Source organism: Triturus cristatus, chromosome 11 (genome assembly GCF_964204655.1).
Source record: "Triturus cristatus chromosome 11, aTriCri1.1, whole genome shotgun sequence".
Lineage (NCBI taxonomy): Eukaryota > Metazoa > Chordata > Amphibia > Caudata > Salamandridae > Triturus > Triturus cristatus.
Window position 1 is genome coordinate 46,052,187 of NC_140594.1, and position 26,535 is coordinate 46,078,721.

Sequence of the window (26,535 nt, forward strand, 5' to 3'; positions counted from 1 at the left end):
GGGCTCAGCTGAGCTGCCGATGATGTACTCGGCTGAGCTTCTGAGGTTGGGCTCCGGTGACTTACTGAAGAGTTTTCTTCAGTATGTCGAGCAAAGGTCCAGGGATGTTTATCCCTAAGGTGTCTCATCATAGATTGATTTCCAAAGGTATACTTCTTCCTTGGATCTCCTCTAGATAAAACACGGTCACAAAGTGTGCAAGTGACCAATGGAGCATTGACCTTTTTCTCCCCCTCTGGAAAAGTAAAATACTCCCACACAAAAGAATCCTTTTGTTTCCTCCTTCTCTGTCTTATTATTATTATTATTATTTAGGTTTTGTAGAGCGCGTAGTAACCCTAGAGCATCCCAGCGCTAGAACCTGAACTCACGGGGGGTCAGCGGTGGAGGGGGTTAAGGGTCAGGGAAGAAAAGAGTCTTCAGTGCCTTCCTAAACTGAAGGAGATTGGGTTCAGTTCTCATTCTCCGGGGGAGGTTGTTCCAGTGTTTGGCCGTGTGGACCGAGAAGCGGCGGCCTCCGGACCTGGCTTTATTAACTCTGGGGACTGTGATGAGGTTCTCTCCGCTGGAACGGAGGGCCCTTTTCGTTTTGTAGGGGATGATGAATTCCTTGAGGAGGGGAGGGCCGTTGTTATAAAGAGTTTTGTGGGCCAGACAGAGGGCCTTGAAAGCAACCCTTTCTCTGACTGGGAGCCAATGGAGAAGCTTGAGGGCTGGCTTTGCCGATGATCTGGCGGGGGTGTCAGTGAGTAGGCGGGCCGCGGCGTTTTGAATTTTCTGCAGGGTGTTGAGAGTGGCTTCAGGAGCTCCCAGATAGATTGCGTTGCAGTAGTCAAGCCTTGCCAGGATAAGGCCCTGAATCAAAAGTTTCTTGGCGGTCGCGGGGAGCAGGGGGAAGATCTTTTTACAGGCCCTGAGAAGTCCGAAGCAGATTCCTGCCGTTTTTTTTGCCTGTGTTCTAAAGCTCAGGTCGTTTTCGAGCCATACGCCCAGGCTCTTGACCTCTTCCTTGAGTGCAGGGGGGTCACCCAAGCAGTCAGGCCAGAGGTGAGGCGGCAGGGAGGGCCCTTTGTGTCCGAGCAGCAAGATCTCGGTCTTGGAACCGTTTAATTTTAATGCTGAGGAGTTCATCCAGCTGTGGATTTCAGTGAGACAGCTGTGGAGGTCAGAGGGAGATTGGTGCGGGTGTGAGAGGGTTACCACCAGCTGGGTATCGTCGGCGTAATTGATGATCGATACGCCGAACGGAATGACCAGTTTCTCCAGCGGGGACATATACACGTTGAATAACGTCGGGCTAAGAGATGAGCCCTGCGGTACTCCACAGCGGAGAGGGATTGCGGGTGAGTGGCTGCCGTTCTCCCAGACTTGAAAGGAGCGGTCATCAAGGAAAGATTTTAGCCACTTCAGGGCCGTGCCCCTTACTCCGATTTCTCCCAGTCGTTGGATTAGGGTATGATGGTTCACAGTGTCGAAGGCCGCACTGAGGTCCAGGAGGATCACTGCCACTGATCCTCCTGTATCCAGAATGCTTCTGGCCTTCTCCACAGCCGCCAGGAGGGTGATGTCGGTGCCCTGGCCTGGACGGAACCCTGTCTGGGAGACCCCGAGTAAGTTGTTGCTCTCCAGGAATAGTGAAAGTTGTTTGTTCACTAGCTTCTCCGTGATCTTACTGTTTCCTGGGAGAAGGGAAATAGGTCTGTAGTTGGAAAGGTCCTGGGGGTCTAAAGTGGGTTTCTTTAGTAGGCCTTTGACCACTGCCGCTTTCCAGCTATGGGGGACTAGGCCCTGCGAGAGGGAGGAGTTGATAAGCGACGTGAGGGGGGGGATGATGGTGCTGGAAACTTTTTTCAGGAAACGGAGAGGGGCGGGATCGCGGGGGGACCCACTTTTGATTGAAGCCAATGTTGCGGCTACCTCTTCCGTGGACACTGGGCCAAAGGTGTCCAGGGAGGGTGAGGGGCCGTCAGGGAGATGGGAGAGGAGGATAGGAAAGGTGGCAGGATCCCTTCCATGTGGCTAGTTACGATAGGGGGAAGGGCCGAGAGAATTTTTTGTATTTTCTCATCAAAGAAGGTGGCGAGTTTAATGCATTTGCTTTCCGCTGCTTTGGGGTCCAATGGTTTAACAGGGGGGTCTGGGGCATGAAGGAGTTCTTTAAGAATGGCGAAGGTTTCGTGGGCCGAACAGGAGGCGTTTTTGATTCTATCTTCGTCGAAGGCGCTTTTGGTATTGCGTAGTTCCATTTTATAAGATTTTACGGAGGCACGAAATATGTCTTTCTTTTCTGCCGTTTTATCTTTCCTCCAAAGGCGTTCGTTCCTCTTGCATTCCTTTCGTAATAGGTTAAGTTCGGGAGTGTACCATGCGGACGGATTGACTCTCTTGGTACGTTTAAGGGTGCTAGATTTCGGGAGGATGTCATCCAGAGATTGGGTGACCCAAGTATTGAATTCGTTGTCAGCGGCGATGGTGTCTTGAGAGGGGAGGGGGGTGTTCATTTAATTTAGCTGCCCATTCGCCTGGGACCAGTTTATGCCAGCGTCTAATAAGGGTTCTGATTTTGGGGGGTTGAGGGGGGGGAATGTTGATAGGCCATTCAAAGGGGACCAGGAAGTGGTCGGTCCAAGGGAGGGGGACGTGAGCACGGGTGTTCAGATCTTGGATGTTAGTGAATATGGGGTCGAGTAGCTGCCCTCTGTCATGAGTGGCCTGTGGGTTTTTTAGGCCGAGGCCAGTGGAGGTGATATCCTGTAGAAGTTCTGTCGCCTGCTTGTCGACCGGGTCCAGAAAGTGGATATTGAGGTCCCCCAATAAGAGATAATTGGAGGAAGTCGTACACTTAATGGTGATCTGGTCGATGAGTTTGCTAGGAAATTCGGCGAGTTGGCTGGGGGGGCGATATACAAGCATTCCCGACAGCGATGTCACTGGGGAGATTTGGATGGCGAAGTGGCAGCTTTCACATCCATTGATGTTGCCATCCGAGGTTCTGCAGGTGAAAACGTCCTTGTATATTATGGCTAGTCCACCTCCTCTACCCTCTGGTCTATTCAACGAGCATATTAGGTAGCCAGGAGGGAGTGCGAGGACTATGTCAGGGCCATGGTTGGGAGTGAGCCATGTTTCAGTGAGAAACAGGATATCCGTGGCGTGGTTTGAGATCAGGAGGTTAATTTCATGCGCGTGTTTAACGAGCGACCTGCAGTTAAGTAGGCCTAGTTGGAGTCCACCGTGTACCGGGTCAGGGCCAGGGGAGTTAGAGGCTGCAGCTGGTGAAAGGGTTGTCGCCCGTATGGGTATAAATGCAGGAGGGGTGTTTCTGGGTGTTTAGGGCCAGAAGCTTATCCCGGGAGTATGTCGGGCATTTCTTGGCAGAAATGGGCAGAGTAACTGGGCCTGGGTCCGGCTGGGCCCGGACGGGCCCAGACGGGCCCAGACGGGCTTGCCTTTGGCGCGCCTTCGGCGCGCTGACGGCGCGCCCGCTGCGCCCGTCCGCTGCGCTGCCTGAACTGACACATAATTTATGGAGGGAAATCGGGCTTTGGAGGGGTGGGCGTGGCCACGAGAAGTGGGTGTGTCCGTGGCTCCTCGCGGCCGGTGATGGCGGCGTGCGAGTGAATTCCTGTCCCTGACAGCGTTCAAATCGGCTGTCTTGGGGAGTCTCAGGTCAGTGCTGGGGGTATGCGCAAAGAGGTTTAAAATACAAGTTATCACAGTTTTAAGAGCAATTATCCAATTTTTAGCAAAGCGTCACTCCCGGCTTCTGCCTCAGGAGATTCAGGTAAAGTGCAGCTCTAGTGATCAGGGCGCGCTTTATGTGCTTGGCGAGGGGTGGGCCTGGCCACGAGAGGTGGGCATGTCCTTGGCTCCTCGCGGCCGGTGATGGCGGCGTGCGAGTGAATTCCTGTCCCTGACAGCGTTCAAATCGGCTGTCTTGGGGAGTCTCAGGTCAGTGCTGGGGGTATGCGCAAAGAGGTTTAAAATACAAGTTATCACAGTTTTAAGAGCAATTATCCAATTTTTAGCAAAGCGTCACTCCCGGCTTCCGCCTCAGGAGATTCAGGTAATGATGATGATGGTGCTACTAGGCTCACTCTCAGAAGAGGTCTGCTGCTCTGCCATTGTATCTCAATGTCAATTCAGCTCCTTCTCCTAGGGGATCTCAAGCAGTAATGAGGGGAATGGGTGTGGTGTGGGAAGTTTCTGGAACTGAAAGTAGCTTCAACCAATGAAAAGTGTTCTTTGTGGATCACATGACCTACCGTGCGCGCTCCGTAAGCTTACGGTACGTGCTCGTAAACAAGTACGCATGCGCGAACGTGACGCTTACGGAGCGCTTACGGAGCACGTACGTAAGACGCACTCGCGCATGCGCATTACACGCCCCTGCGTAACCGCGACGTTGCTTCCGCGCAACGCGCATGCGTGTGCGCGTACGTCACGTACGTATCACGTAAGCGCACTGTACTTATGACGTACGGAGCGCGTAGCATCAGCTTACCGTACGCGCATCGTATCACGTAAGCGCACCGTACTTATGACGTACGGAGCGCGTAGCGTCAGCTTACCGTACGCGCACGGCAAAAAATGCATAAAAAAAAATACAAGTTTCAAGAGTTGTAGAAGATAATAACTGTGATGTACAACTGTATGTAAACATTAATTTTTAAAAAATTAACCATTCCATAATGCAGGATATAGAACATATATTATTTTATACATAGGTTGGATATTATTTTTTCCAAAAATCTCCAAAACAAATTTGCATTTAAAAAACCGTACAAATTCACTGAAAAAACCATAGGTTTCACACACGTTATAGTTAGGAATTAGCATTTAAAAAACCTTGCAAATTCACTGAAAAAACCATAGGTTTCACACACGTTATAGTTAGCAGGACATTTCACTCGTGAAAAACCAATGAAATTTCCCCGTTATAGTTAGTGCAGGCAACTATAACTCACGCGACCGCAATCCTCTGCTGATGACGTCAGATATTACATCACTGATGACATATGTGTCTTTCTGAAAAAAAAATATTTGTAATATATGTATAGCTGAAAATTAATGGAAGAAGACATGGGTAAATAAGTGTCTAAATACAGTGATGTAATATTTGACGTCATCAGCAGAGGATTGCGGTCGCGTGAGTTATAGTTGCCTGCACTAACTATAACGGGGGAATTTCATTGGTTTTTCACGAGTGAAATGTCCTGCGAACTATAACGTGTGTGAAACCTATGGTTTTTTCAGTGAATTTGCAAGGTTTTTTAAATGCTAATTCCTAACTATAACGTGTGTGAAACCTATGGTTTTTTCAGTGAGATATATATATATATATATATATATATATATATATATATGTGTATATATATATGTGTATATATATATGTGTATATATATATGTGTGTATATATATATGTGTGTATATATATATGTGTGTATATATATATGTGTGTATATATATATGTGTATATATATATATGTGTATATATATATATGTGTATATATATATATGTGTATATATATATATGTATGTATGTATATATATATATATATATATATATATAGAGGTATATTGGTGTGTGTGTATATATATATATATAATATAAAATCCTGATGATGGCAAACTTCAAAAGAAGCGGGCACGGACTCCGTATGATGGCGGTGCAACAAATGATGAATTTATTATATATAAAATTAGTTGTCCATGACACGTTTCGGCCACACCAAAATGGCTTTGATCACGTGATTGCGCTACGCAATATCTGGTTACTTAAAGCAATCATACGAAACCACGTGACATACAAAAATGCACTAGATGAGGAACACTGACAACCAGCTGGTAAATGACATAGTACAAAAGACATACAATGCACAGCACCCATAAAATTTCAATTATAGTTTTCATAATGTAGACCATATTAAAATGAACTTAAGGTGCAGCCTGGATACGATATTAAAGTGAACTAAAACAGCGCGTCATGCTAATGAACAAACGGTCAAGTGTAATTCGATGCATCCATGTGTATGGCCATACAATAGACACATCCTAGAAACTCCACAATGTGTGTTTGTAATCTAACCTAATTGCCTGTTCTACTTAACAATGATTACTCTTTCTTTTAATGCGCATGTTAAAAATAACATGGATTGGGTTCAATGCTTTTAACAAACTAAAAGTGTGCCTGTCCTCCTTTTACAGCCAGTGCACCCCCGGTATACTACAGCTACTACGTGCTCCCGGACGGAACGTACTGCCTGGCGCCCCCGCCCACGGGTGTGGATGCGGCTTCCTACTACAGCCATGTTCCTGCTGGCGTGGCAGTGCCAACTACGACCGGCGACACGGCCCCCCCTGCTCCCGGTGTGTCTACGCCGCCTCCCGACTCCAGTCCTGGCACCACTCTGGCCACCACCGTAACACCCGCCAGGTAGGGTTATACTTTCTGTGTTGACTTCGAATGTTAGTCTATATTCAGCCTTCGTTTCTCCCAGATGGTTTAATGTATATGAATACCACCTGTTAAGTGCTTGTTGTGAAGTCAGGACTGCACTGATTTCCATAATTACACTTACATTTTTCTTTGCAGTAATCAGATGCTTTTTCTTTGAGTGGTTCTGCGATTTTAAAACCAGTCTTGTTCCATGCTGTAGCAATTACCAAAAAAAGTGATTCTTTTTTTTCTTAAGATTCCTCTGCAAATTCTCATGTATATTTAGAACATGCTTGTAGTTGTCTTGGGTCTTGCTTCAGACGGCGTTGGCTTTTGGTTGCGCCAGCCGTTGTCGCCAATGCATTAAAAAAACATAAATGTAAAGTAGTAGATAGAAATGGTGGGCTTTGGGTCAGCCTTCTTCAGACTTAGTTTTTCTTATTTATTTATTTTTTAAATGGATTGATATTGCTTGGATGGGCTGTCGGTCAATGCCATGGCATTTTGAGAATGGTTAATAAAGTAGTTCTTTTCTCAAAACTTAAACTGCAAATACTACATTGTCTGTGTTCGTTCATATCTTTTCTTTGCTGGCACAGCGATATTTTGTTGCTGGTTTACGGTTTTAGTGCTTCGGTTTCGATACCTAAGCATGTCAAATGGAAGTCCAGCAGCATTCAGTGATTGCGTTTTCCTGTCTTTTCATTCCTTCGTATGATCGCATGCTTTATTCGTATCTTCCTTTGGTTCATGAAGTGTCAGTGTGCAGGCACACAAAGGGGGTTTATTGAAGAGGAATACACGTGTTGGCCTTTCATAAAAAATATCTGCGTTGCTATGTGTTGCTGTGGATTCGCCTCATGGAAGCAGCACAAACTTCATGCTGGGTCTGTGTCCTACTCTGCTAATTGAATCGTTTTAGCAACTTGACTTTTTAAATCATCTGTGTGATTTAATAATCAGATTACCGGTGAGGAAACACGAATACTTGCACATCAACCACTCTTCCAGCAGCAGCAACACGTGCTTTATTAAAGAGTTTGAGATTCTCATGGACAGTGATGCTATTTGTATGCAAGAGGTCTAGACACTTATGCAGTAGGGCAGGTATTTAACTATTGGGCAAAAGTATTATGAGGTGTTTAGAGCTCTGTGCACTCAGCCCGCTGGGGTTGTCTGTTCTGTGGGAGGCAGTGTCGGTGCTCCTTGCGTTTTATACCTTTGATCACACGCAGGAAGTTTGCGTGTGTCTCTTTAAACGTGCACTCTGTCTCTCTTCCTCTGCAGCGCCCTGGCCCCGGTGGTCGCCATCATCCCCCCTCCTCCGGACATTCAGCCTGTGATCGACAAGCTGGCTCAGTACGTCTCTCGCAACGGAATCAAGTTTGAGACCAGTGTCCGTGCCAAGAATGACCCCAGGTGAGGGGGAGGCTGTCTCTTGATCCGTGTGTGTGTGTGTGTGTGTGTCTGTGTCTCTAGAGTACAGCTGTCCATCAAGGGATGTACTCGGTGTGTGAGAGAGAGGTAGGTCGGTCTCTGGTGCAGCCTACAGTGCAGCTGTCCACCTCATGATGTACTGTGTGAGAGCGAGCGGTCTCTGGCCCAGTCTAGAGTACAGCTGTTAGTCACGTAGTGTGTGGTCTAGAGTACAGCTGTCCGTGACTGTTAGATCTGGGGGTCTCTAGTTGGCAGGGTAGGTACCACTGTCCAAGTAGGGACCCTTGCTTCTAGTCAGGGAAAGGGGGATACACTGTTAAGATAACCCCTGCTCACCCTCTAGGTAGCTTGGCCTGAGCAGTCTAGGCTATCAAAGGCAATGTGTAAAGTATTTGTACCAACACTCACAGTAACACAGTGAAAACACCACAGATTTACTCCACACCAGTTTTAGAAAAATAAGGTATCTTTACTAAAAACTTCACAAGACCAAATACTACAGAAAAACCAACATACAATTAAAAAGATTACTTTAAAGATAGTTCAAGAGTTTGCAGAAAGTACTCCAGGATGTAAAAGTCAGTGTCCTGCACAATGCGACTCTCAATGCACAAAATGCGACACTCTCGTGCCCAACAGTACCTGTAGTTACGATAAGGTTCCCAAAAGCTATCACAAGGAAGATGGCAAAGGCGATGCGATACTCCTGAGATCCTGGGGAGGCTTTGCAGCAGCCCTGCTTCACGCAGCAGAGGTGGATGCGCCGGCTCCGATCTGTAGGGGGAGGATGCGATGACTTTGGCTTTCGTTGCGTAGGTTTCTTAGGGGGAAGCTTCACGCACAGGTTCGATGCGACACTCTTCGATGTGGCACGATGCGCGGCGCAGCGTTGACTTCTGGCGCCGCAACTCGCGATGCGCCACGGAACGGGACTCTGCGTCGACGCACGCAGCGACTGGATACTTTCATGCACCGGCAGTGGTGCGGCCCGCAAACTGGTTCTGCGACGACCCTCGCAGCGTCAGGAATCTTCTCACACTGGGACGATGCTCGACGCACTCGGCGATGCGGGGACTCCGGGTGCTGCGATGACGCCGTGATGAAATTCTCCTCGCACTCTCTTTCTTGCGACACGCAATCGGATGATGCGTTGGGTACCAGTTACTCTTTTTCACGCTTCTGCTTCCCAGCTCCCAAAACACAGCAAAACGACCTCCTGAGGCCCCAAGACTGGGCAAGCACTCCAAGGCAGGTCAGAACTCCTTCAGCAGAGTTCCAGGGGAGCTGGTGGTGAAGTCCTTTTGTTCCTGGGACTTCTTAACAGGGAGCCAGCTCTTCACAGGCCCTTGGAGATCAGAAACAAAAGAAGGGGACACAGCAAAGTCCTTCAAGTCTTTGTCTCTCTGTGTTTCAGTGGGGGGATTCCCCTGCTCAAACCGGTTCCTGGGTGTGCTCTGCCCTGGAGCACCTGGTTCCTTTCAGAGTGAGGGGCAGGGTCGTTAGACGCTCAGCAGGAGGTGGAGCCTTCTTTGTGCCAGCAGAGGCAGAGTCCTCAGCCTGGCCAGCAGGGGGTGGAGCCAGCATTGTGCTGGCAGGGGCAGCCCCATTCAAACCCAGGGACTACTCCTCCCACCCATCTAAAGCAGATCTCCCTATTCACCCTGCTGCTGACTCATCCAGGCTCCTGGAGCCACCTAGCCCATCACATGACACCAGTCAGCCAACCAGCACACAGGCACACAGGAAGGTTAAACAGGAGAATAGCTACTTTCTAAAAAGTGCTATTCTCACACAGTGAATTTAAAACCCATCTTGCTAAAAAGATGTATAATTAAATTCTGAACACAGAGATACCAAACTTGGATTTTCTATCTTGCCCTTATGGGAAGATAGGCATGTAAACAGCCTTCCCCATTCTATCCTATGGGCAAGATAGCCTCTCAGCAGTGAAAAACGAAAATGGCTGTAATTCACTACCAGGGCATGTTACACACCTCAGTACATGCCCTACCTTTCAGATACACTGCACCCAGCCCAGGGGGGTACCTAGGGCCACCATAGGGATGCCTGACATGTACAGAAAGGGAAGGATAAGGCCTGGTCAGTGGGTGCACTGGCCAGGTCGACATGGCAGTCCTGGACTGCACATAGGCACTGCAAGCAGGCCTAAGACATCATTTTAGCGCTACTCCTGTGGGTGGCACAATCAGTGCTGCAGCCCACTAGTAGCATTTGAATCACCAGCCCTGGCACACGCAGTGCACTTTACTAGGGGCTAACCGGTGAAACAAATATACCAATCATGGATAACCAATCAATATCACAATTTATACAGAGAGCATATGCACTTTTAGCACTGATCAGCAGTGGTAAAGTGCCCAGAGTCTTATTGCCAACAACCACGGGTCAGAAAAAATAAAGGAGGAAGAAGCAAAAAGTTTGAGGATAACCCTGCAAAAAGGGCCGTTTCCAACAGTGACCTGATGTACTGAGAGCGAGCGGTCTACAGTACAGGTGTCCCTCACGCCATGTAGTGTGAGAGAGAGCGCAGTCTAGAGTATGACTGTCCGTGACGTCATATACTGTGTGAGAGTGAGAGAGAGAGAAGTCGGTCTGTGGTGCAGTCTACAGTATAGCTGTCTGTCACGTTATGTACTGTGTGAGAGCGAGAGAAAGGTCTCTGGTGCAGTCTACAGTACAGCTGTCCGTCACGCCATGTAGTGAGAGAGAGAGAGAGTGAGAGCGCGCTGTATCTGGTGCAGTCGCCAGTACAGCTGTCCCTGACCTGATGTCATGAGAGAGAGAGGTCTCTGGTGCAGTCTTGAGTACAGCTGTCCGTCACGTGATGTATCGTGTGTGTATGTGAGAGCTGTCTGGGAGAGAGGGCGGGGAGAGGGATATATATCGGTCTCTGGTGTAGTCTAAAGTGTGTGTGCTGTCTTTTGCGAATTCTAGTGTACAGCTGTCCTTCACATAATGTACTGTGTGTGTGTGTGTGCTGTCTCTGTCGCAGTCCAGAGTACAGCTTTCCGTCACGTGATCTGTGAGAGTGAGTGAGAGCGATCTCTGGCGCAGTCCAGAGTACAGCTGTCCGCCACGCCGTGTAGTGTGAGAGCGTTGTCTCTGGCACAGTCGAGTACATCTGTCCGTGACCTGATGTACTGTGAGAGAGAGCGGTCTCTAGCGCCTTTCTAGAGTACGGCTGTCTGTGACGTGATGTACTGTGAGAGAGAGAGAGAGAAAGATGTATGTTACTGTGTGTGTGTGTGTGTGTGTGTGTGTGTGTGTGTGTGCGGTCTCTGGCCCAGTCTAGGGTACAGCTGTCCATTACGCCATGTACAGAGTGAGAGAGCGATCGAGTGGTCTCTCGTGCGGGCTATAGTACAGCTCTCCGTCACATCATCATGTACTGTGTGAGAGAGAGAGCGGTCTCTGGTGCGGTCTAGAGTACAGCTCTCCGTCACATCATGTACTGTGTGAGAGAGCGGTCTCTGGTGCGGTCTAGAGTACAGCTCTCCGTCACATCATGTACTGTGTGAGAGAGAGAGCTGTCTCTGGTGCGGTCTAGAGTACAGCTCTCCGTCTCATTATGTACTGAGCGAGTGAGCGGTCTCTGGTGTGGTCTAGAGTACAGCTCTCCGTCACATCATGTACTGAGCGAGAGAGAGCAGTCTGGTGCGGTCTAGGGTACAGCTCTCCGTCACATCATGTACTGTGTGAGAGAGAGAGAGCAGTCTCTGGTGCGGTCTAGGGTACAGCTCTCCGTCACATCATGTACTGTGTGAGAGAGAGAGAGAGCAGTCTCTGGTGCGGTCTAGGGTATAGCTCTCCGTCACATCATGTACTGTGTGAGAGAGAGAGCAGTCACTGGTGCGGTCTAGAGTACAGCTCTCCGTCACATCATGTACTGAGCGAGAGAGAGAGCAGTCTCTGGTGCGGTCTAGAGTACAGCTCTCCGTCACATCATGTACTGTGTGAGAGAGAGAGCTGTCTCTGGTGCGGTCTAGAGTACAGCTCTCCGTCTCATCATGTACTGAGCGAGTGAGCGGTCTCTGGTGCGGTCTAGAGTACAGCTCTCTGTCACATCATGTACTGTGTGAGAGAGAGAGAGCAGTCTCTGGTGCGGTCTAGGGTACAGCTCTCCGTCACATCATGTACTGTGTGAGAGAGAGAGCAGTCTCTGGTGCGGTCTAGAGTACAGCTCTCCGTCACATCATGTAGTGTGTGTGAGAGAGAGCGGTCTCTGGTGCGGTCTAGAGTACAGCTCTCCATCACATCATGTACTGTGTGGGAGAGCGGTCTCTGGTGCGGTCTAGAGTACAGCTCTCCGTCACATCATGTACTGTGTGAGAGAGCAGTCTCTGGTGCGGTCTAGAGTACAGCTCTCCGTCGCATCATGTACTGTGTGAGAGAGAGAACGGTCTCTGGTGCGGTCTAGAGTACAGCTCTCCGTCACATCATGTACTGTGTGAGAGAGCGCGGTCTCTGGTGCGGTCTAGAGTACAGCTCTTAGTCACATCATGTACTGTGCGAGAGAGTGAGAGCGGTCTCTGGTGCGGTCTAGAGTACAGCTCTCCGTCACATCATGTCCTGTGTGAGAGCGGTCTCTGGCGCAACACGGTATGTGTAATTCACCTCTCCAGGGCGCCCGTAGCTCGCACCAGCCCACGGTACTCGAGAGTACCTCTCGGCATCACTCAATCCCAGCTTGTGTATTTTTACCCTTAATAATGATTGGAGTGGACACACTACTCAGTTATTTTGCTTCGGGAGCTTAGAATATAGGTTTCATAATGACCCACGCGATGAATCGACTTTGCTAATATAAAAGTCTGAGATCTGAGGGTCTCTGTGGGGAAGCAACCAACTGGGCCTTCCTTCCATCTTCTAGAACATGTTGCAAAAGGTTCCCTTGATCCTTAAATATGTGTTTAAAGCATGTAGGCGTCGGCCAGTTTATCGAGGCTTCTGTTTTTAAGCGCAGGAGCTTCTAGCTGCGTCGTAGCGCTTTGAACATGACGTCTTCACACAGGAGGACGGCTCAGAGGGCGCGCAGGTCTGGTTGTTCCACACCAGGCTAGGAGGGCGCCTTGGAGGGCAGTGTCTTGGCTCTGAATCCGCTCATGTCCCGGTCTTCAAGAGACGCCTGCTCTCTGATTAAAAGCGTGGGATTGTGGGATGTATGCAAAATCTGGAACTGCCTTTGTTTTTGTTAAAGACTCGACCTAAAAATAAGCATTCGGTCTTTGTGGGCTTCTTGGTGCTGAGAGTGCCTGCTGGGGACCATGGGGCGGCTTCAGAGTCTCGGACTCGTGCAGCACGGGGACCGCTATAGCGCCTCGCTAACCGCAGCACTTCCTTTCCCTAGTGAATTGGCGAATAATAAGACGTTTTCACGCTTTCTTTTCCTTACCTCTGTAGGTTTGACTTTCTCCAGCCATGGCATGAGTACAATCCGTATTATGAATTTAAGAAACAGTTCTTTTTGCAGAAAGAAGGCGGCAGCATTTCTCAGGTATTGCAGCTTTCCAATTATTTTATAACACAGCGGTTCAAAAGTTCACTTATAAATGACTTTTTTTCCTGTTGGCTTTTAAATCCATGCTGTAAAAAACCTCAGTCTTGAAAGAAATTGGAATTTTAAAGTGCAGTATTTGCATAGAAATGTTTTTTTTTCATTTATATTTTTATGCCTTTTTCCAGTTGCTCTTTCCTAGACATATGTTTACTGAAAATGAGTGATGGAATGTAGAGCTTGAATGTTGTCAGCGCGTGAGTCTTGCCTAGTAACCATGTCAGTTGCTAGGTCTTGGATTGCGTCGTTTGTGGTACGAGCAGACATATGTCAGTTTTTTCATTATTTGTTTGGAAAATACTCCAGATTGTGGCCTGCAGAACTAGCTGTTTGAATGGAGCCGGTGCGAGGTCTGGTTTCTGTTTTCTGAGGTGCACAGAGTCATTTGGGGACCCTTCGGGGCTGACCTCTTTGCATGTTTAATGGCGTGCACAACTTATCTACAACACCCAGCACGTTTCTCTCGCTTTTTAATTTGTGGTTGTGTAAACTACACACTGTGTTACCTTATTGTTCCCCCCGATGTTGCCTTGGAGAACTGTGTGGGGCTGGCTATTAAATGGCATTTGGAGCGCATTGTCTGTTTGCCTCTGGGGCCCTATTATGTATAGGGCGCACTTTCCCTGTTTGCCCCGGCACAAACGGGGAAAGTGCGCCCGATCTCTGTTAATGCGCTGCCCCCGGGGCAGACATGAACTCGTGCTGCCCCCGGGGCAGAGTTGAACTCGTGCTGCCCCCGGGGCAGAGTTGAACTCGTGCTGCCCCCGGGGCAGACGTGAACTCGTGCTGCCCCCGGCGCAGACGTGAACTCGTGCTGCCCCGGGGCAGCACGCTCAGTTGTAAAAAAGAGCAGCTTTGAAGCAGTCGCCTGCACTTTTAGGAGGGATTCGAGTTCCCCTTGGATGCGGGTGCAGTGGGTGATTGCACCCGACTGTAAGGGTATGCTTCCCCCACCTCCTCTTAGGGCTGCCATCAGGTGGCACACTGTCAGCGCTTTCAGTATTACAGAAGGGACAGCACAAGTGTCTGTGGCCACTTCTATAATGCCAAGTTGCCCTGGGGGTGCGCAAAGCAGGTGCAAATGCTCTTTGCGCCCGAGGTAATATGGCCAGGTTTTCAGTTGGCAGGTGAGCTGCGCACTTGACAGGACACGAGTCGAGGGTAGTCAGGTGTCATGTGCGCTGGTTGAACTTTAAAAGCTATTTTATGGCACTGACCCCTGTGCAGTAACGCCCATGGCCTATGCCGTAAACAAGGAAATCTGTGGCCCCCCGCAGGACCGGGCAGTTTGAAGGAGGGCCTGTAGATGAAGTACTGCGCACTACGGCGGTATCTCTCACGTCTCAGCCTTGCCTTCCTCAGGGCCTGGGCTGTGTGAAGGAATGTTCGTTGGTGATGTACCATGCATTACGGAGGTACCACTAATGTCTGAGCCCGACCCTCTGCAGGACCCAGGCCATGTGAAGGAGTGCCTTAGGTGAAGTACCATGCACTACAGCGGTATCCCTAACGCCTGAGCCCAGCCCTCTGCACGACCCGTGCTGTGTGAAGGAGTGTCCATAAGTGAGCTACTCTGCGGCCCTCAGCAAGGCCCGGGCCGTGTGAAGGAGTGCCCGTAGATGAAGTACCATGCACTATGGTGATACCTCTGTCTGAGCCCGACCCTCTGCAGGGCCCTGGCCGTATCCCTAACGCCTGAGCCCGGCCTTCCACACGGCCTGGGCTGTGTGAAGGAGTGTCCTTAGGGGAAGTACCATGTGGCCCTCCGCAGGGCCCGGGCACTGTGAAGGAGTGCCTGTAGGTGAAGTACCATACACCACGGCGGTATCGCTGATGCCTGAGCCCGGTTCGATCAAGTGATTAGGACTATTGATGAGGATCCTGTGGAAGAGAAGGATAAGTTACTTACCTGTAATCCTAGTTCTCTTTCAGGGGAATCCTCAGTCATTAGCATCCCACCCGCCTCCCCAGGCAAATGAGATTTCTGTACACCATGTCTTTGTGCCCTGACCCTCGGGTCTCCGCAAAGAACTACTGACCTAACTGTCACCCCTGAGGCATGATGGGAAGCTGGGGGTCATGGCTGCCTTAAAGGCACGGTGCCCATTCTTATGTTTACAGTTGCTTTCCTTTTCTATGCTGGTGTTTTTTCAATGCAGCCTATAGGCTGATAATGACTGCTGTTTTTCAGATGGAGTTGTTGGGATTCTACTCGTTAAACAGAGTTCAAGTGATACTTTTCCTCCTGTTGTCTAGTCTATATTCTATATTATATGGTGGTAAAAACAGTGTTTGTCAGTGCATTGATTAGCCTTTTTTATTGGAGGCTGCATTGATGTGGTAAAATGATATATGTATATATAGAGCGCTATATATGTTTCCATATATAATTTTTTTTCATAGTTTTCCGGGGTCCCCGTGCATGTGCGGGAATATTCAGTGCTTAGGACTTTTATGAGGATACTCCTGCAAGAGAACTAGGATTACAGGTAACTGACCTATCCTTTCACAGGGTTTGATGCTGCCATTGTGAGAGGTGCTAAGACACAGGTTGCACAGGGATTGATGCTGCCATCGTGAGAGGTGCTAAGACACAGGTTGCACAGGGTTTGATGCTGCCATTGTGAGAGGTGCGAAGACACAGGTTGCACAGGGTTTGATGCTGCCATTGTGAGAGGTGCGAAGACACAGGTTGCACAGGGTTTGATGCTGCCATCGTGAGAGGTGCTAAGACACAGGTTGCACAGGGATTGATGCTGCCATCGTGAGAGGTGCTAAGACACAGGTTGCACACAGGTTGCACAGGGATTGATGCTGCCATCGTGAGAGGTGCTAAGACACAGGTTGCACAGGGATTGATGCTGCCATCGTGAGAGGTGCTAAGACACAGGTTGCACAGGGTTTGATGCTGCCATCGTGAGAGGTGCTAAGACACAGGTTGCACAGGGTTTGATGCTGCCATCGTGAGAGGTGCTAAGACACAGGTTGCACAGGGTTTGATGCTGCCATCGTGAGAGGTGCTAAGACACAGGTTGCACAGGGTTTGATGCTTCCATCGTGAGGTGCTAACACAGTTTTTGATGCTGCCATAGTGAGAGGTGCTAAGACACAGGTTGCACAGGGTTTATTGCTGCCATTGTGAGAGGTGCTAAGACACAGGTTTCACAGGGTTCGATGCTTCCATCGTGAGGTGCTAACACAGGTTGCACAGGGTTTGATGCTTCCATCGTGAGGTGCTAGGACACAGGTTTCACAGTGATTGATACTGCTATCATGAGAGGTACGAAGACACCGGTTTCATAGGAAATGATGCTTCCATCGTAAGAGCTTCTCAGACACAGGTTTCACAGGGATTGATGCTGTCATCGTGAGTCGCTAAGACACAGGTTGCACAGGGTTTGATGCTGCCATCGTGAGAGGTGCTAAGACACAGGTTTTGATGCTGCCATTGTGAGAGGTGCTAAGACACAGGTTGCACAGGGTTTGATGCTGCCATCGTGAGAGGTGCTAAGACACAGGTTGCACAGGGTTTGATGCTGCCATCGTGAGAGGTGCTAAGACACAGGTTGCACAGGGATTGATGCTGCCATCGTGAGAGGTGCTAAGACACAGGTTGCACAGGGTTTGATACTGCCATCGTGAGAGGTGCTAAGACACAGGTTGCAGAGGGTTTGATGCTGCCATCGTGAGAGGTGCTAAGACACAGGTTGCACAGGGTTTGCTACTGCCATCATGAGGTCTATCAAACTCTGTGAAGCATGTGTCTTAGCACCTCTCACGATGGCAGCCCTTTGGGTTTGATGCTGCCATCGTGAGAGGTCTTAGCACCTCTCACGATGACAGCATCAAACCCTGTGAAGCCTGTGTCTTAGCACCTCTCACGATGGCAGACCTGTGGGTTTGATGCTGCCATCGTGAGAGGTCTTAGCACCTCTCACGATGGCAGCATCAAGCCCTGTGAAGCATGTGTCTTAGCACCTCTCACGATGGCAGTCTCACGATGGCAGTCCTGTGGGTTTGATGCTGCCATCGTGAGAGGTCTTAGCACCTCTCACGATGGCAGTCCTGTGGGTTTGATGCTGCCATCGTGAGAGGTCTTAGCACCTCTCACGATGGCCGCATCAAACCCTGTGAAGCATGTGTCTTAGCACCTCTCCCGATGGCAGCCCTGTGGGTTTGATGCTGCCATCGTGAGATGTCTTAGCACCTCTCACGATGGCCGCATCAAACCCTGTGAAGCATGTGTCTTAGCACCTCTCACGATGGCAGCCCTGTGGGTTTGATGCTGCCATCGTGAGATGTCTTAGCACCTCTCACAATGGCAGCCCTGTGGGTTTGATGATGCCATCGTGAGAGGTCTTAGCACCTCTCACGATGTCAGCCCTGTGGGTTTGATACTGCCATCGTGAGATGTCTTAGCACCTCTCACAATGGCAGCCCTGTGGGTTTGATGCTGCCATCGTGAGAGGTCTTAGCACCTCTCACGATGGCAGCATCAAGCCCTGTGAAGCATGTGTCTTGGCACCTCTCACGATGGCAGCATCAAACCCTGTGAAGCATGTGTCTTAGCACCTCTCACGATGGCAGTCTCACGATGTCAGCCCTGTGGGTTTGATACTGCCATCGTGAGATGTCTTAGCACCTCTCACAATGGCAGCCCTGTGGGTTTGATGCTGCCATCGTGAGAGGCCTTGGCACCTCTCATGATGGCAGCATCAAACCCTGTGAAGCATGTGTCTTAGCACCTCTCACGATGGCAGTCTCACGGTGGCAGTCCTGTGGGTTTGATGCTGCCATCGTGAGAGAATGTCATCATGATTAACATGACCGAAAACTCCTAGATGGCCTTTTACCTACCTTTTTGGACTTGTGAGAAAATGTGTTTTGTTTTAAACACGTGTTCCATGACTATATGCATATGTAAACTAAAGGCACACTGTCGGATCTGAGAATACACACAACATACGATAATAAACCTAAATGGAGGAAAATGTTCAACAATTGAAAATAAGAAACCCGGAGTAGGCCTGTAAGTCTTTGAGGAATGGTGGTCGGGTTGATGACGGGCTGCTCCAAGCGGACACGCCCTCCCCGTCTCACACCAGTGCTGGGCAGCATTTTAGTGTTGTGTTGTGGTGGGTGTAGGACACAGAGGATTCCCTGGAACATGACCAGCATTTAATTTTCTTAGTCCAGGCGTTGTATCTACTGCCCCTGTTCACTCCTGTTTCCTTTTGGAAGTGAAGATGCGATGGCACCCATTTTATTTACGAGGTTTAGCAGAGGCTGAGATCACCAGGATGTGATATTTTTGTGGTGACATAGACCTGTCTGGGAAACGATTTTGGAAATATTGGCCTTACCCCACCTCTGCCCGTCCCCAATAAAGATTGTGATTCAAGTCTTTGAGAGGCAGAAACTTGTTACTTCTCGGGTATGCTTTCTTAGTGGAGAAGTGTGGCTCAATGATTAGAGCGGCAGACCCTGATGCAGAGATCTAGCCCGGGACCAGGGTTCAATTCCCCGCCTCGGCGGGTCTTGGGCTCAAAAATTCCACGGACCTGATAATTCTCGCCTCGTGCCATTCCAATCATGGAGTCCCACTCTGGGCAATAGCTTGCTTAATCTCCACAACGGCCCCCACAACGCTAAGGATGCCTGGCCTCCACCTTGGGGGTGCCCAGGAGTGGACGCCTCACAGGGAAAGCCAGGATGGGTTCCACAGCGGTATTCGTACATTCGCCTTGAGACCCTTGCGGGTGAGTAGTGCGCTATACAAGTATCAATTTAGCTTGCGAAAGTATATCTCTGTATAGGTCCCCTTTGCTTAATAAATGGGAAAACGTCAATCTCTAAAACAAGTGCCCTAAATGACTTTTTTTGGGTAGGTTTGTTACCAGAAATCCATTCTGTGGATGTAAATACTACTTGGAGCCTTCCACTGCCTTCTCGCACTTTCCACACCTCTTTGGATGTCCCTGGTAGATCCAGCCCAGCTGCAGCATGTAGCGGGCTTTCGCCGTAGCTAGAATTGACGCCTTCTGGGAGTTCCCCTCATTCACTAGCCCTTTTCTTGCCATGGGTTTTGAGGGCAGTGTGGGTTGCAGCTGTGCCCAGTGAAAAGAGGAGGTTGATCTCCATTGCCATATGGTGTCTACATGCCATGCGCTCCTCCCCTGCGCGCTTTTGCTGTTCTAGCTGCTTGATGCCCACCTGCTGCTTGTTAGAGGGGAATGAGGTATCCAGCATTTTTGTACAGAACCCCTTCTACCCTTCTAGAAGAGGACCTTCTTGCCTCTGACATGCCTGAATTGCCTTGCAATTGAGTGAGCATAAAACGGGATATGACTCTTAAAGATCAGGATGGATCTAGTGATCCAGATCAGACAGGCAGTCTGGCTCAAGTCCTAAGCACGCCCTTGAGCAGTTGGGAAAAGAAACAAAGATTGCAGTGGAGCGAAGTAAAATACGACAGAGCTCGGGAGAAAGTCCATTATGGAATGGCAGCCTTCCCAGCCCCATAGAATGGGAAATCCTCTTCCAGAGCCCACAACAGCCCAACATAGGACCATGCCATGCGGCTGAGAGGAAGTGGCAACGCGATGGGTGGAGACCACTGTGCTCAAAGATCTCCAACTCCGCCTCACCTCCAGAGGCGAATGAACCAAGCATGATACTCGTACATAGCGAACTGCAAGCATCTCTCCCGGCATGGGAACAGATTGCAACATGCTCATCGGACCTTGAGATGCTGTCAGACTGGATTCATATCGCAGTTCCAAGCTGTGGCCTGACTTAAGGGCACAAATATACAGAAATCCTGTAACGAGGTGCAACCTGTTTATTGGAATCCTGTCACTGGCGTATCCATATGTAGTTGTATTCTGTCACACCTTTATAATTCGTAGGCCATTCATTCAGTGTACAGACCGTATGCTGTGTGTTAATGTTGTAGTAGTTATATGCCTGTCGCTCAGCGGCTGCACTTCCACCACCAGTTGTTTAGCTGATCTGAGGTGTTAGGAGTCTACCAGGATTGGCATGCTTGGGTGCTCTTGATTGCCCATTGTTGGGTCCTGCCCTCCGTCATTAGCTATTGTTCCTTTCGGGGCTCTTCATGGTCCGTCGTGCCACTCTCCTGGCTGTACTCCCCAGCTGTTTCCAGTGAGTCCAGATTTAAAAGGTACTGCTCCTGTGTCAATAAAGAGAGGCATTCAAGGCTTGGAGCTCACTTGGAAATGTAGGCTGCCCACCTCCGTAGGTGGTCCGCATCCAGTTATTGACCTATGAAAAGGACAAGCCTCAGTAGTGAGCGAGAGCACCCGTATTAGAGCAACTCTCAAATTAGGCCCTGGCCTCCGCGGAACCCAAGCTAGAGAAGTTACTCGCCTTCTCTTGCGTCGCGCCTACCGGTGCGATGGGGAGGAGCGCCACAGTTTGGGAACCTACCAGGCAGGAGGCAGCAGCCCTCTGCAGCCAGTCCCCGAGCAGAAAAGATTGTACCCCTAGAGTTGGGGTCAAGTACCGGGGGGGAGGGGGCGGATTAGTTATTTGTTCTGGAATTATTAGCTCAAATTCAACTCGAAATACCCAATACTAGCTTACACAAACTAGCTGCACTGCTTAAAACTGTTCTAATATGTATTCATACCATGATCTAAGCTCCAGAATAGGCCGACTTTTGTTGAGCAGCCACTTTTAAATGTCCTGATGTAGGATATTGTACGCTAGTTTGCAGTCACCGCCGTTGTGTAGTGAAGCGGCCTCTCCTTCTTGTGGTGTCCAGTGTGGGGTCCTTTTGTGCACTGTTCCTTGCTCCCCTCTCTGGCTGCCTTGAGCGAAGTGGGCTTCACAAGGATTGTGTCTGGTGAGGTCCTGGCCTTCCTTCATGGTCTGGCATAAAACGACCAGGTGATCATGGCTCGTCTCACAGCATCGGTACAGGTGGATTCTTGTTTTGCAGTAATTCGATTGATGATTGACGCACAGTGCTCCCCTTTATTAATAGGCTGTAAAATATATCATTGAAACAATGGTTTAGGTTGAGAACCCATGTCTCACAGGAAGATCTGGAATGACCTCTTTTGCTGCTGCTTCGAAGGCTGTAGTTATTGCTTGAGAGGGTTCACCTCGCAGAGCGTGTTCATTAATCTGCACGGTCGGCCATCTCTCAGTGGAAGATGCAGGCTGTGGTGATCCTGTGTTGTGTGCCCCCCGAGGACTTGTGTCGAACATGTTGGCGCTCTGGGATGACCCTCGAGGACTCGATGCCCTGAAGATTCCATCACAGCATGGAGCAGCTCTGGACTCTGCTTGCAGAGACCCCACCCCCGTCAAGAGCGGGTGGGCTGCGGGGAAACTCCCAATCCCCACAGCCCCTTGACCTCTCCCAGTTACAGGTGACCCCATCGGGTGTCTAGCGCATGTGTAGGTCTCTTCTCTCTGTTGTGCTCCCTCCTTGCAAGGCATCCTTCATTCACACAGCTTTGCCCCACTGCTCGAATGTCTACGAAATAACCAACCCAAGCTGTGTGCTGGGGCAGAAGGCATCTCGCTAATAGCTCGTTATACTACAAACGCTTCATTTACTCCACACAGCATAAGCAGCTCTGAAAATAGACTGGTATATTTGGGGGACAGTAGAACGGCACTTAACAAATCAAAATAGTTTCCTGCAGCCATTAATCATTGTGTCTGCTGCGTTACAATTTATTTTCCTCTGAACCTTCTTGTCAGGCTTTTGCTGTACCATTGTTTGAAAAATAGATTTAATCCGAGCAATTTAATTGGAATTGAAATTCTCTAAGAAAAGCCTCTTCAGGAACCGAGCGTAGAATCCATGACGTTTATAAGATAGAAAACACGGCTCGTGGCTTTATTCTGGTTTTCTGATCGTTTTGATCGAGGTTGCATAGAGTGACTCCTCCCCATTCCCACCACCACCATCTCTATCCAAAACTGCTTAAATGTCGGGCGTGTTGTAATCGGGTCCTCTTACAGCAGACTTTAACTTCTAAAATGATTAATTGCTAGGTGGTCCTGGCCCCACAAGCATTGGCAAGACGAATATGTTTGATGTGTACATCCAAGTGCCACTTGCTCGCCTTTTGTACTTTTCCGGCGTTAGACTACTTCCAGATTTTTTGTCCGCTTCTACAGCAGCCGCACACTTCCTGTAGAAGTAATGGCATGTAGATTCATGTTGGTACTAGCCGAGCACACGTATGTCCATACCTTTTTGTCCACACCTTTGAATGCAGATCTCGACCGCTGCTCCCAACCTCTGTCAATTTTGCAGACACTGAATTTTCCAGGAATACAGCGGTGTGCCAGGGTAAATATCTCCACCCAAGGCCTCAGGTTTTAAACCATGCCTTAAGGGCCGGAAGCATATGTCGTTCGCAGATCCACACAATGTTGCCATGTAGCTTCTAGGTTCTGTTCATGGCTCACTCATGCAACAAATGGTTCTTGATGGACCCAAAAGTAATCAGTAATCCGGAAGTGGGAGGCGAAACTTTGCAGAACACAGAAAGCAGGGCAGATGACACTTAAACGACAGACCTACTCCAAGTCACAGGATCACTCCCACTCCAATCCCTTGTCGCGTTCCAAGTCTTCCAGCAAGTCTGTCGCACAAGAGGGCCAAGTGGGACTTGCTTCCACCCAGCCACTCCTGCACAGGTTAGAAGCTGCACAGCCTACACTCCAAAGATCTGACTTCAGAGGCCTTCAAAGATGCCATGCTGCACATTTTCAAAGCAGGACTGAACCCCATTGAGCCGCAGGGATCCCCAGTTACAGGCAGGTCCTTTCCTGACTTGTTGCTGGTTCCGGCCCCATGCCTCCACTCTGGTCCCTGAGGCCACACCAGTCCTGACCTCTCCAGTCCCGACTCAGTCCAATGGCACCCCATACAGTTCCCATGCACATTTCCGTCTAGGGCAGATGTCTCACCACACCAGACCCATGTCTCACTATGAGATAACCAAGGCACAACCTCTGACCTTGAATGAGCTCCAAGCTTCTTTCTCGATGCAGTACCAAGTGAGTCGTACTTGGCTCAGATTGAGGCACATTGCAAGGGCTAAAATGTTCCACAGGATGAGGACGAAGAGGAGGTGGGCAGCTTTCGCTCCCTCGTTGTACTGATCCTGGACTACACCTAGATTCACAAAATGCTAGTGGTGTAGATAGCACCTCTAAAACAGACTTTAATTTCCAACAGGACTCCTACTAAGGAATGTTTCTTTTTTATTGTTGACTGCAGAGCAGCATAAGTAATATACATCTGACTGCAGAACCTATATCTTGCAGCCTGGGTGTGCTACATCTGAGCCCTTACTCCCTAACAGACACCCTGATGTTACATGGACAAAGCTGTGCTTTGCTTCCCTAGGTAATCACCTGGTAGCTAGGCATCATAGGCCTGCTCCTGGAGATCTCGCCTTTTTTACTCAACATCCAACACTTGAAAGCTTGGTGGCCTAAGCTTCCACAAGTAAAGTCTACTCTAATGCGTTCCTTTCCTCACTGACCAAGAGAAAGTCAAAATACTTTGGTGCACTTCCAAAAGCATTCTCTTCCTCCCACTTGGCCCATGGGTCCCCAAATGCTGTTTTTTCCCCTTGGCCGATACACACCAGTGCCCATTGGGCAGCGGTGAGCTGCGAAAGTATTGCATTTATTGTTGTGTGTAGACATTCTACTGCTAAATCTGTTTTAAGGGTTGTTTGGCGAAATTTGTGGCCTGGTGTGAAGTCTGTCAATGTGATCCTCTGAAAGTTACCTAATACTTTGTTGTATGTCCTATCTATGACCTAGCAAAGCTTTCTAGTGGGCACAATTAGAGGATATTTGTCACCCCTTTAGATCTTTTTGTATTTGCCTGATCAACCTTAATTATTCAAATTGTCAGTTGTGATGAGATTTCTCAAAGGAGTGATGTACATTTTCCCACTTGGGCCTTTGTTGATGTCTGAATGGAATTTTAACTTGCTCCTTAAGTTTCTAATCTGCATGCCAACAAGCCCATGCAACACTGTTCTCAGTGACTGCTCACTAGCAAGACGGTGCTTCATATTGCAGTTACGTTGCTGTCACATCAGTGAGCTGCTGGCACTGTCAATGTCATTACCTTCTTCTCTGTCAACCTGGTGCTGAAGAGTTTTGCTTCAATTCTGCCTACAGTAGTATCGCTCTTACACACGTCAGTCAATTATCCTACCTGCCATTTCTCTGTGCCATACCCCACTAAGGAGGAAGAGGGGAATTATTGGCTAGAAACAAACAATTCTGTTTCCACGTTGATCATATCAGAGAGTATTAAGTTGATGACTGCTTTTGTGGCGTTTGCCAGTATGTCTGTGCATAAAGATCCCTGCTCAAGTGTATCATCCTGTGAATAAAGACATGTAAAACCCTAACCAAATAGGAGCCTGCTAACACCTAAGGGCCTAAAAGCTCATTCCACCAGAGCCAAAGCTGCTTTGATGGCAGTGGTGCGCCAGTATAGGACATCTACCAGGCAGCTGCATGCAGGTCTGTGCATATGTTCATCAGTTACTAATGCCTTGACACACAAGTCCACAGAGAATGCTGTTTAGCTCACTTCGTACTGCAGGCCACTCCTCAGAGCTACCACTCCTTAGAGCTTCCACCTTTTTTGTTCTGTGGAGTGGGCTCCTGTGATTATAAAAAGGCCCCAAATAAGATTTGGATTACTTTCCTCTTCAATCTCCATCTGAGGACGTGGAAGAATTGAAATTGAACTGATGTCCGTGCGCAAGTGCGGAGTCTATATGCAGCTCTGATTAGTCACTTTTTTATTTGGAGGCGGTGAGAGGCCATCGTCAAACTTGATGGAGCCTCCTACCAGTGTGTGGGAACAATAAAAAAAAAAAAAAGCAATCCAGATGCAGTCTGGCATCTAGTGATTTTCTATAGGTGAAGAATCTGCAGTTCGAGTATGCACCAGAATGAACGTTATCGAACGCAAGTTGAGTGGACCTTAGCAATATCGTTTTCATTTTTATTGTAAACGTGCCAGAAAAATTTTACTGTATAAATTTTGGCGGTCATTTGCTTGAAATAAAACGTTTTAAATATAAATAAATAAACATTTAAAAAGATCCGAATGAGCGCTTTCTAACAGGCAGGTCTACTTACAACAGGTAAAGTCCCTTTTTAATTTTTACACACTCCGGAAAATAGGTTTCTTATTCATACAAAGAAAATGAACTATTAGCTTTGAATAACTAAACTGTTTTCAGTGTACAAACACCCTTATAGGAGTAAAAAAATATTATAGAATGGGAAGAAAACCCATTGTAAGTATTGGTTTACCAGCCCTGGCACAGAAGTGTACTTTGCCAACCAATTAGCTTCCTTTTGCCTTTGTAGTCCTATGGCTCTAAGAGGTTGAAAGCACCAAGAGAACAAAGCATTACTAGGCAATGTAATAACTGATACAATAACACCAAGTTATTTCGAAAATGCGAGGTTCGGCGTTTGAGCAGCTATGATGCAAAGTTTTGCTACAAGGTTCCATGTTTTTGCTTGTATCTGCTTTACTTAACAAAACAAGAACCTGCCAGCAGAGGTAACCAACTTCTTAGTCTCCAGCTCCTCCTTCGTAAGCCACCAGGCTGCTTTAGTTTACTTGTATTCCATGTAGTTGTGCACAACCACCCAATGGGAGGTACGATCACTAATTTCCTCCATGGGTGGCAAGCAATAACTTCGAACATAGTCAAAAACGTATACGCCTGACCATTCCTTTCTGTCCCGCCGCCTATATCTGCAATGAGAGTAGCTGTCCAAGGAACATGCGTACATTTTTCTCAAGCAAGTCCAGGCTTTTTTGGATAAGGGAGCAATAGAGAGGGTCCTGGCTTTGGAATTTTGAATTGAGTGTTACTCAAGCTATTTCCTAGTTCCGAAGAAGGGCGAATGCCTCCGCCCTATTTTAAATCTACAACCTCTCAACTTCTTCCAGCGGAAGAGCAAATTCAAGATGCTCTCCGCCCTGGATCAAGGAGACTGAATTGTGGTGTTAGACATTTAGGACACCTATTTCAATTT

General features: G+C 48.6%; 1 protein-coding gene across 5 annotated transcripts in view; it reads left to right on the forward strand.

Moving 5' to 3' along the window:
* The window catches only part of SFSWAP (splicing factor SWAP), a 628,330-nt gene that overhangs the window by 138,847 nt on the left and 462,948 nt on the right, over positions 1–26,535 (forward strand). For all 5 annotated transcript variants that reach the window (XM_085632760.1, XM_085632762.1, XM_085632761.1 and 2 more), the window contains exons 8-10: positions 6,209–6,437; positions 7,728–7,859; positions 13,299–13,392. In XM_085632760.1, coding sequence (XP_085488886.1) covers positions 6,209–6,437; positions 7,728–7,859; positions 13,299–13,392 — 455 coding nt within the window. The remainder of the gene's footprint in view (positions 1–6,208; positions 6,438–7,727; positions 7,860–13,298; positions 13,393–26,535) is intronic.